This window comes from Marmota marmota, unplaced genomic scaffold, assembly GCF_001458135.2.
Source record: "Marmota marmota marmota unplaced genomic scaffold, marMar, whole genome shotgun sequence".
Taxonomy (NCBI): domain Eukaryota; kingdom Metazoa; phylum Chordata; class Mammalia; order Rodentia; family Sciuridae; genus Marmota; species Marmota marmota.
In genome coordinates this window covers 64,259,474-64,271,119 of record NW_025999842.1, presented here as the reverse complement: position 1 = coordinate 64,271,119, position 11,646 = coordinate 64,259,474, and the positions used below count along the sequence as shown (strand labels likewise).

At 38.1% G+C, this 11,646-nt stretch overlaps 1 protein-coding gene across 1 annotated transcript; it reads left to right on the top strand.

Annotated features, from left to right (window-relative positions):
- Positions 1-1,973: 1,973 nt before the first annotated feature.
- Nup43 (nucleoporin 43) lies at positions 1,974-9,723 on the top strand. The gene is made up of 6 exons (XM_015502155.2): positions 1,974-2,358; positions 2,670-2,792; positions 4,936-5,013; positions 6,226-6,406; positions 7,926-8,061; positions 9,501-9,723. The coding sequence occupies exons 1-6, from the start codon at positions 2,239-2,241 to the stop codon at positions 9,703-9,705; spliced, it is 843 nt and encodes a 280-aa protein (XP_015357641.1). The 5' UTR covers positions 1,974-2,238; the 3' UTR covers positions 9,706-9,723.
- Positions 9,724-11,646: the final 1,923 nt, after the last annotated feature.

Sequence of the window (11,646 nt, the reverse complement as noted above, 5' to 3'; positions counted from 1 at the left end):
CATGAGTGAGAAGCTGACAGGGAACATTGCCTGTCGCATCCATATTGCTGAGTCCTAATTATCACTGATACTGACAGAATCCAGCCATCCATTATTCCAGTACACTTTTAAGAAAGAAATGGCTAAGTCAAGACATCTATACTACCATGCGGACAGCAACTTCCCAATTCTCTTTTGTATCAGATTTTGTCACATGTGACACTCAACTTGTTCCCAATTAAAAATATATATTATTATTTTATAGAATTCTGTGATCATAAGTGAAACTTAGTTGCTGAATAAACCCTTCAGACTTCACCTGCTTTTAGTCACTTGCTCTTCTACACTAAACCTGGTTCACCAGCTCTTCATTACTTGCTTTTAGTTGAATACAGATAACATCTGTGATGGGTGGCCAAAACTGGAAATGGATGAAGTTTGACCCAATCACCTTCCCCCATCTCAACCTATAAATAACTCCAATCCAGGAGGCTTTTCCACCTCCTGGTACTTACCTAGTGAGTAAATCCTCTTTTACAAAACTCATCATGATGATTTGGCATACTGCATGGAAGACAAAATGAACCTGGTTCAGTAATTTGAGTTCTTAATAGGAACTTGATAATGCTTTCCAGAACTGATATAGATGGAATACATTTACATGCAGTGTTTCCATACACTACCAATATCAAAACCAGGGCTGGATGTCGGGGCTCACACCCGTAATCCCAGCAATTCAGGTGGCTGAGGCAGGAGAATCTCAAGTTCAAAGCCAGCCGCAGCAATTTAGCAATGCCCTAAGCAACTTGATGAGACTGTGTCTCAAAATTTTAAAAGGGGGGTGGGGATATGGTTCAGTGGTTAAGTGCTCCTGGGTTCAATCCCTGGTACCAAAGTAAATAAATGAATAAATAAAATAAAACCAAGATCTGGGTGTAGTGATGCTTGTCTGTCATTCCAGATGTTGGGAGGCTGAGGCAGTACCTTGTCTCAAAAAAAAAAAAAAAAAAAAAAAAGGGTAGAGATGTAGTTTGGTGGTAGATGATTCCTAGATTCAATCCCCAGTAATGCAAACAAGTTGGGAGCAGGGTGAGGGTGGGGAAGCAACCAACATGCAGTTATAAGTATCTATAGTATAAGAAAATTTGAAATATGAATAAGTCTCTGGGCATGGTAGCACAGGCCATCCCAGTGACTCAGGAAGCTGAGGCAAAAGAATTGAAAATTCAAGGCCAACCTCAGCAACTTAGCAAGGCCCTAAGCAACTTAGCAAGACTCTACCTTAAAAACAACAACAACAACAAAAAAGGCCAGGAATGTAGTTCAGGACTAAAGTGCCTTTAGGTTCAATCCTTAGTGCAAAAATAACATGACTAAGTCAGTTTACATTCTGGTTGGGCTGGGGGTGGGGTCTACATCAAAAGAAATCTAACAGGGCAGAATATAAGTGCCATTAGTGGTCTAGATAGCAAGTGCAAGCACTGTGTTTATATCATCATGGGCTGGTATCATCATGAAAAAGGAATAGGAAGGAACCTAACCTTGCAGAATGGGCAGGATTCTGAGAAGTAGAGAGGGATGGAAGGCTATTACAGGCATTACCAATAGCATAGAAGGAATCAAAAGCACAGGTTCCTGGAGTGTTGGACAGTAGATATCGCCAAACAATACATAAGTAAATTGACCAAAGTTAGGCAGGAAGGAAATGAGTGTGAAACTAAAATTAGAGTCTTCAGAATTCCAACTCTAGGCTCTGACAGTATGTGTATTAATTTTGAAGCCAAGAATCTGGGAGAAAAAGAGGAAGAGGCTTAGGATAATACGATTAAATGTTAGTCGAGGTACTTCTATGAGAATTTAAGGATTTTGAATTGTTTTCTATATGCAGCGATGTGCAACTGAATGCTTAGTTGTGATACAAGGTGATCTCTCTGCATTGTTTTTATTTTAGCTCTTTGTTACATACTTTGCAATTATTGCACAAATACATTGTCTCAGTGTTCCTATATTGATTTTGCAGATTCTGTGCTGGTCTTACTGCACAAGGGCGTAGGTCCGTTCACCTTTGTTTAAAGCCACTTCTGTGAAGGGTTCCTTCAGTTCAGATGCTGGCTACGCTCACAGAAACTTCCAGTAAAAATTGGCTCTCTGCAGCCACCGTCTCCCTCTGAGATCTCATCCAATCAGGCTCCGCGGAAGGGGCGGGGCTGAAAGGCGCGCGTTGTGTTTCTTGCACTGTTTGCCGCGGTCGCCTTCAGCATGGAGGAAATTTATGCCAAGTTTGTGTCTCAGAAAATCAGCAAAACCCGCTGGCGACCAGTGCCTCCGGGAAGCCTGCAAACCGCAGAGACCTTCGCTACCGGCTCTTGGGACAATGAGGTACCGCTGTTCCCGGGAAGCGGAGCCCGTACCTTCTTTCTTTTCCTCTTGGGTGTCCTGGGCCGGCCGAGCGCTAACTCTCACCTTCTAGCTCCTCTCGCCTTCTAGGTCCTCTCGCCCTTCTCTGTCCCCTGAACCCTCGTCATGGTTCTGTTGCCTGTAGTTCAGAGCCATTAATGGTTGAGCTTCGTATCTCCTTGTGTTTTTAAATTCTTACCATACCATTCGTGTGAGGTGCTTCTGAGTCAAGATTGGCTGAAAGTAATGCGGATTTTACTTTCCTCTAGTTGACGTTTACGCTATCTTTGCAGGAAAATTATGTTTCATTGTGGTCTATTGGAGATTTTGGGAATTTGGACTCTGATGGAGGATTTGAAGGAGACCATCAATTATTGTGTGATATCAAACACCATGGTGATGTCATGGATTTACAGGTAAATCTGTATTGTACCCAAAAGATAACTTTAAACACTGAAAATAATATATCTAGAGATGCAGGGGATCTTAAAATTTTGTCTAGTCACACTCCTGGTAAATATGATTTGTCGGCACATGTAGCCACTTGGTGGCAGGATCAGAACTGGGAAAGAGATTGTAGATTTAATCCTAGTTTTTAAAAATTAATCTATGCACCAAGGAATGTTTTGGAGCTTTATATAAGTTAACATAATTTTCATTGCATTTCCACATATCAAGCATTGGTTTATGTTTTGTGTGTTTGTTGCAGTGAGGTGCTTGGGATTGAACCTAGGCTCTTGCACATGTTAGGCAAGTGCTCTACCAGTTAGCTATATCCCCATCCCTCAGGTATTGTTATTTCTGCTTTTTTTCCTTGCCTTTTTTTTTTTTTTTTTTGGTACCAGGGATGGAACCCAGGGGTGCTTTACCACTAAGCCCCATCCCCCTTTTTTTAGTATTTTATTTAGAGACAGGGAGGGTCATGCCTAGTTGCCTAAGTCCTCACGAATTTACTGAGGCTGTCTCTCTCTGAGAAGTAGAGAGGGATGGAAGGCTATTACAGACATTACCAATAGCACAGAAGGAACCAAAAGCACAGGTTCCTGGACTGTTGGACAGTAGGTATCGCCAAACAATACATAAATAATATCCTCCTGCCTTAGTGTCCCAAGTAATTGGGATTGCAGGCCTGTGTCACCATGCCCAGCTTGTTATTTCTCTTTATCAATAAAAAAGCTGAGACTAAAATCTTTGAAGCATATATTATGTGGCAAATAATGTGCAGGGACGTTCGTATGGAATTGACTTTTGAATTATTATAATTTTTTTAATTTTTAATATTTATTTTTAAGTTGTTAGCGGACACAACATCTTTGTTTGTATGTGGTGCTGAGGATCGAACCCGGGCCGCACGCATGCCAGGCGAGCGCACTACCGCTTGAGCCACATCCCCAGCCCTGACTTTTGAATTATTAGTACTCCTGTGTTTTTTGTTTGTTTGTTTTTTGGTGTGGATATAGGGGATTGACCTCAGGGTCACTGAGCCACATCCCCAGTCCTATTTTTTATTTTATTTAGAGACAGGATCTCAGTGATTTGTTTTGTGTTTCACTTTTGCTGAGGCTGGCTTTGAACTCTGTATCCTCCTGTCTCAGCCTCCAGAGTTGCCACTGGGATTACAGGCGTGCACCACTGCACCTGGCAGTACTCCTGTTTTAAAGTGTTAGGAAGACTTAGAGAACTTAAATTCATTCTCTCTCTCTCTTTTTTTGTGTGTGTATGTGTGTGTGTGTGTGTTTGCTGGGCATCAAAATCAGGGCCTCCTGCATGTCAGACAAGAGCTCTACCACTGAGCCACATCCCTAACCTGTGAACTTGAGTTCCCTAAAAAGCATCTCAAAACCCATAGTAATTGGGGTTTGAAATTAAGTTTTCAAAGTTGGATGTGGTGGTAGATGTTTGAATCCCAGCTACTTGGAAGGCTGAAGCAGGAGGAGTGCTTGAGCCCAGAAGGTTGAGATCAGTCTGGCAATACAGAGACACTGTCTCAAAAAAAAGAAAAAAGAGAGTTTTCAAATCCGAGTCTTCATTACTTCATTTCTTTTATTTACTCTATAGAAACAGTACTAACCTTAGGAATGATACTTTTCTAAAGTTGCATTGTTGTGGTCCAAAATTACATATATTTTAGGTGAGTGAACTTAGGAAAAAATTATTACTTACTCTTTTTTGTAGTGAGGATTGAACCCAGGGGTGCTTTATCACTGAGTGACATCCCCAGCTTTTTTGTTTTGTTTTGTTTAATTATTTTTTATTTTGAGGCAGTGTCTCACTACATTGCTGAGACTGGCCTTGAACTCAAGATCCTTCTGCCTCGGCCTTTCCAGTCACTGGGATTACAGGCATGTGCTACTGCTTCTGGCTATTATTATTTATTCTTTGTGAAAATATTTTTACATATATAGCAGTATTGACTTTTAGATTTATTAACATATTTTATTTGCTTAGAATTCATAGGCTCTTTGCTTATGGTAGAGTCTGTTACTAATTGAGTTGAATAATAGGCTTTCTCCCTACTACTGTTTCTGGATTTATAACAAGCTGGAACTTTTTGTTTAGTTTTTTGACCAGGAAAGAATTGTAGCTGCTTCATCAACAGGATGTGTAACAGTTTTTCTCCATCATCCAAATAACCAGGTAAAGAACTTTTATTTGAAAAAAAAGTTTGTATTTTAGTTATTTTTAAGAAGGCTTAAACAAGATTGAGTTTAATAATGACAGAAATAAAACATTGTTAAAACGTGAAGGGAGCTGGGTGTAGTGACATGTGCCTGTATCTAGCTACTCAGGAGACTGAGGTGGGAGGATCTATTGAGCCCAGGAGTTGGAGACCACCCTTGGCAATGAAGTAGTAAATGTAAGACCCAGTTAAGTATTTTTTTAATGGAGTCAAAACTGCTATGTAAGTAAAAGTATTTTCACAAAGAATAAATAATAGCAGCCAGAAGCAGTAGCACATGCCTGTTAAGTGTTTCTTTTTTTTTTTTTTTATTTTTTAGTTAGAGACAGACGCAGTATCTTTATTTTGTTTATTCATTTTTATGTGGTGCTGAGGATCAAACCTAGTGCCTCACATGTGTGAGGCAACCACTCTACCACTGAGCCACAACCCCAGCCCCAGTATTTCTTAATGAAGTCATTTTTTTAAAGTTGAAGAGATTTATTTAAGAATAAAATTCAGGGGCTCTTAAATAGAAAATCATTCCCAAAAGAATTTAAAGAGTAAACAGGGGGGGCTGGGGATGTGGCTCAAGCGGTAGCGCGCTCGCCTGGCATGCGTGCAGCCCGGGTTCGATCCTCAGCACCACATACAAACAAAGATGTTGTGTCCGCCGAAAACTGAAAAAAATAAATATTCAAAAAAATTAAAAAAAAAGAGTAAACAGGGCACAGTGTTATATGCCTATAATCCCAGCTACTCAGGAAACTTAGCAAGACCCTGTCTCAAAGTAAAAAACAAAAAGATCTCAGGATGTAATTTAGTGGGCAACTTAGTAAGACCCTGACTCAAAGTGCTTATCTACCCTGTATAAGATCCTGAGTTTAGTACTCAATACCAAGGGGAAAAAAGAATAATTTAAATAGCTGCTTTTGAACATTGAACTGCTTGATATCTAAAAATGATTACTTTGCTTTAAGTTGAATATGTCACATTATTGGACAACATTTTTTGTGAATCTAATTCATTGTGTACGGAGCTTCTAGTAGTTTTTAGACATTACTAATCTAAAGTACAAATGAAAAAAAGAGTTATTCTTTTTCTAGAAAGGTCAAGATAGAATTTTAAAATACTCTTAAGGAAAAATGCTTGGTCTTTGATTAAAAAGTATTCTCATTTCTAATACTTAGACTCTGTCAGTCAACCAGCAGTGGACAGCAGCCCACTACCACACGGGGCCTGGCAGTCCTTCTTATAGCAGTGCCCCATGTACAGGCATTGTGTGTGACAACCCAGAAATTGTCACAGTTGGAGAGGATGGTCGAATAAATCTCTTCAGGGTTGATCACAAGGAAGCTGTAAGAACAATAGGTAAGAAAAATCATCATATTTATTTTTTCCATCATATAGTAATTGAACACTAAAAATGCAGAGTAAGTACAGGGTGAAGTGTTTGAGGAGTATTAAAAACATACAAGGCAGAATCCCTTGGTCAAGGGCAGCATATCCATGAGGACAGAGTGAGTGACTGACTACAGAGGAGAAAGAGATGGATTCTTTTGTTATTTGGGGGGACCAGCTAGAAGGGATTCTTTATTAGATAAAGAATCAGGAAGGACATGACAACTTAATCTAGGTTGTAGATGATAAGTAATACTAAAAAATGACAATACCAGACATTGGCAACAGCATGGAGACAAGGTGAAGCTATACAGGAAATGACAAAAAAAAAAAAAGTTTGTCCTGACATTAGTATTTTATAGGAAAGATGAAAGATGAAATCCAAAAGGTAAATTGGGACCAGTTTGCAAAGAATCTTGAATGCAGAACCATTTTGGTGGTGAAAAATTAAGGTGCCATTTTAAGTTTTTGAGCAATGGAGCGATATTCTCTGTTTCATGCTTTAGAAGGATTAGTCTAGTGTAGCATTTCTAAACTATGCTTCACACAGACTTGTCTGCTGAGATTTCTAATAGTCCATTGCCCTAGATCTTTTGGATCAGAATCTCTAGGGATTGAGCCAGGAATCAGTTTTCTGTGTTGTTTATTATGATTTTTAGTTTTGAGTTATATCGTTTGCTGCTAGTTAAGGACTGTTGCCTGATGGCAGTGTGAAGGAGTGGCACAAAATAAGACTCAAAGAAAGTATACATTAAGTTATGTTCTATAAATTCTAAACCCTCCAGGACACTTAAGAAAAGGACCTTTATAACAACGAGGAAGGACTTTGTGGCGAAAGAGGAAGCTGATGAGGGTGAATAGATTTGAGATGTGTCAGCAGTATAATACAAGGTCAGAGTAGCTCTGTCGGATCAGTGGGTTTTGGACCCATAGAGCTTTGTATCAAGGACTAGTGGGAAATAAGACTGAATATAGAGGAGCTTGAACATTTATCTCAGAAATGCATGGTAACAATTTTTTGAGGTGGGGGGTTGGTACCAGATTTTTTTATTTAAAGGAATGGTAAAATTAAAGAACATAAGTCGATGTTTTGTTACAACTTAAAGAAAAAAGGTGAAGGTAACCCCAATGTGCATGGACTGCCTTGACAATTGGAGAAGTCACTTCCACGGCTATAGGGAAGTCAGCCTAAGGTTGAGCTTTCGTTATCACTATCTTCAGGGTAACAGTCTTGAGGGGAAATAGAAAAAGGAGTACCTGAAAACTCAGCTCTCCATTTAGAAAACAATTCAGATGTCCCATGCGTGATATTTTTCTCTCTGAGGAGAATTTGCCTGAATGCATACACTACTGTGCATTTTTCCGTAGAAGTCAAATTGTGACTGATTGGAAACTTCATTTGTAATATTTTGATAAATAGATGCAATGCAATTTAAGATTTTCATGAAAAAAAGGATCTATTAAACACTGCCATTTTATAAATTTGTAGACAATGCAGATAGCAGTACACTCCATGCTGTAACCTTCCTTCGAACTCCTGAGATACTTACAGTAAATTCAATTGGACAGTTAAAAATATGGGACTTCAGACAACAAGGAAATGAACCTTCTCAGATATTATCATTGTAAGTTTTGATTTGTTATTTCAATAATGCAATGCAAAATCAATTTGTTCAATTGGTTATGACAGCTGTCTTTAAAAACCCTTTTTTTCCTTCAGTACTAGGATTGAACCCAAGGGAGCACTACCATTAAGCTACATCCTCTTCCCCTTCTATTTATTTATTTTTAATTGGTGCTTTATAGATTTATACATAGAGGTGAAATTCATTGTGGTTTATTTATATATTCACATTGTATAGTTTTGTCCTGTTTACTCCATGTTTCCTCCCCTTTTCTATTCCTCTTCCTTCCCCCATCTCCTTCTAACCCATTGATCTTTCCTGAATCCTTATATCTGAGCCATTCCCCCTTTTTCCCCCTTACTTTGATCTAGCTTCCACATATGAGAGAAAATATTCAACCCTTTATTTTCTGAGTCTGCCTTAATTCACTTAGTGTGGTGTTCTCCATTGCATTTAAGGTAGTGATTCCTAATTAAATTTGACAAAGAAAGAATTATGTGGTGGACTTGATGCTCTCATGCTTTATTTAGTAAATATTTGCTGTATTGATTCAGAGCCTTTATCTTTTTGAAGTTTTTATTATTTCATGGAGAACTTATTTCTGTTTATCAAATGATTTTATCAATAAAGGATAAAATACACTCTAGATGTTATAGGTGGAAAATATAATCCAAAACATTTTTCTGAGCAGAAATTCCCATTTCTAGGTGTGTAACATTCACTTCTTTCTTAAGAAAATGGAGTGTGTCAGACTGAATAAAAGTTATTTAAAATAAGCATTAAATAAAATAGGAATAAGGAATATTTGAGTATAGTTGATAGATATTTTCTTAAAACCCTAAAAATGGAAATGGGTTTTGTCCATTTTACCATCAGATTATCTTATTTCTCCATTTCCACATTGAAGAGAGAATGAATACTTTTGGCCTATAATTGTAAATTGAAATGTAAAATTACATATTTTAAAATTACATATAAATGTAAAAATGAGCTTTTTTAATATTTATAAATACATTTAATCTCTTTACTTTCTTGGCATTATTATTTTTTGGTTTTGTGGTACTGGGGGTTGAACTTAGGGTCTATGTATGCTAGGCAAGTACTCTACCACTAGCTGTATCCCCAGTCTTAGCAGTGGGATTGAACCTAGGGGTGTTTTACCACTGAGCCACATGCCCTGCCATTTTTACCTTTTAATTTTGAGTCAGGATCTCACTAAATTGCTGAGGCTGGCATCAAACTTGTGATTCCCTACGTCAAGATTCCCTACGTCAGCCTCCCAAGTCTCTGGGATTAGAAGTATGCACCACCGTACCCAGCTTGGCATCATTAAGCCACATAACTAGCATAGTATTGTAGTTATTAGAATAAAATGTTTCTTGGGTTACACAGAATTGTACTTTACCTTGTATTTGATATATTTGTATTTCCCACAAAAGGACTGGTGATCGAGTGCCACTTCACTGTGTTGACAGACATCCCAACCAGCAGCATGTTGTAGCTACTGGTGGCCAGGATGGAATGCTGAGTATTTGGGATGTTAGACAAGGTACTATGCCTGTATCTCTGCTGAAGGCTCATGAGGCTGAAAGTAAGTATTATGGAGATATCGAAAGTTTTTATTATATGAGTTATATGACATAAGCACCTTGGCATAATGGTACACATAGATCATTTTATGTCATAGGTTTTAATGTCTGAATTGTAAAACTTTAATACCTTTATATTTTGACATGTAAGCTATGTGAATGTTAGTGGGTGGGGATTACTGGGGATTGGACCTGAGGCCTTATACGTAGTGGTAGGTAAGGACTCTACCACTGAGCCTCATCCCCAACCCGAGGCATATTTAAGCTCCAAAACCATAGGAAATATCTTTAGGTATTTATCTATGCATTTCTTTCTTTTTTTTTTTAATATTTATTTAGTTGTAGATGAACACACAGTATCTTTATTTATTTTTATGTGGTGCTGAGGATTGAACCCAGTGCCTCACATGCGAGGCAAGCACTTTCCCACTGAGCTACAGCCCCAGCCCTATGCATTTTTTTTTCTTTCTTTTTTTAAAATTATTTTTCAGTTGTAGATGGACATAATATCTTTATTTTATCCATTTATGTTTTTTATATGGTGCTGAGATTCCAATGCAGTGCCTCAGGCATGCAAGGCCAGTGCCCAACCGCTGAGCCACAACCCCAGCATATGCATTTATTTTCTTAGGATAATTTTTTTTAACATTTATTTTTCAGTTACAGGTAGACACAGTATCTTTTTTATTTTTATGTGGTGCTGAGGATCAAACCCATTGCCTCACACTTGCTAGGTGAGCACTCTACCTCTGAGCCACAACCCTTACCCTGCTTAGGATAATTTTTTAAAGGTGGAATTGATTGGCTAAAACTTTTGCATAATTTTAAAGCTATAATGCATGTTGTCAAACCTACATAAAAATAGGTTATATTGTCATTAAGTGTGTAAGAATGCCTTTTTTCCTAATCAAATAGAGACTGTTGTTTTTCATATGTACTAATCTTTTGTGCTTCTCAATTTATCATTGCATCTTTTTTTTAAAAACAAGAACAATACATAGCTGTTGTCATACTAAAATAGATTATATTTAAAAATTCTGGTTCAAAAAGTTTCTATTTAGATTCTGCTTGAATAAAAATACAAGAAAGCTAATATTGCAACTTCTCTGTTTAAATAAGTTTCACATTATTGCCAGGAGCAGTGCTGCACATCTGTAATCCCAGAGACTCAGGAAGCTAACGCAGGAAGATTTGCAAGTTTGAGGCCAGCCTCAGCAATTTAGCAAGACCCTAAGCAACTTAGTGAGACCCTGTCTCAAAAAATTAAAGTTCTCAGGATGTAGTGTAGTGGTAAATCGGTAAATCACCCCTAGATTCAATTCCCAGTACAAAAAAAAAAGTAGTCACTATATTACCTTGGAAAGACAAATGACTTTATGTTCAAGAATCAAATAGCCAGGTGTTGTGGCGCATACCTGTAATCCCAGCAGCTTGGGAGGCTAAGGCAGGAGGATCGCAAGTTCAGAGCCAGCTTAGCAACTTAGTGAGTCCCTAAGCAATTCAGCAAGACCCTGTCTCTAAATAATACACAAAAAATGGCTGCAGATGTGGCTTCGTGATAAAGTCCCTATGTGTTCAATCCCTGATATCCCCCTCCCCCTCATAAAAAAAAGAAAAGAAAAACATCCAGCAAATAAAAGGATAGAAAGTTGTTTGCCTCTCCCAGGTTATATAACTCTGCCTAAGGGCTAACCTGGTGGAAGACTCACAAGCTTTCAGATTGATCTCCCTTTTAAAAAAAAAAAAAAAAAATTATTTATCTATTTTTTTGGTACCAAGAATTGAGTCCAGGGACACTTAAGCATTGAGATACCTCCCCAGCCCTATTTATTTTTATTTTGAGGTAGGGTCTCCCTAGTTGTTTAGGGCCTCGCTAAGTTGCTGAACCTGGTTTTGAACTTGTGATCTTCCTGCCTCAGTCTCCCAGGTCAGTGGGGTTATAGGGTTGCACCACCAAGCCTGGCTTTTTTTTTTTTTTTTTTTTTTTTTTTTTTTT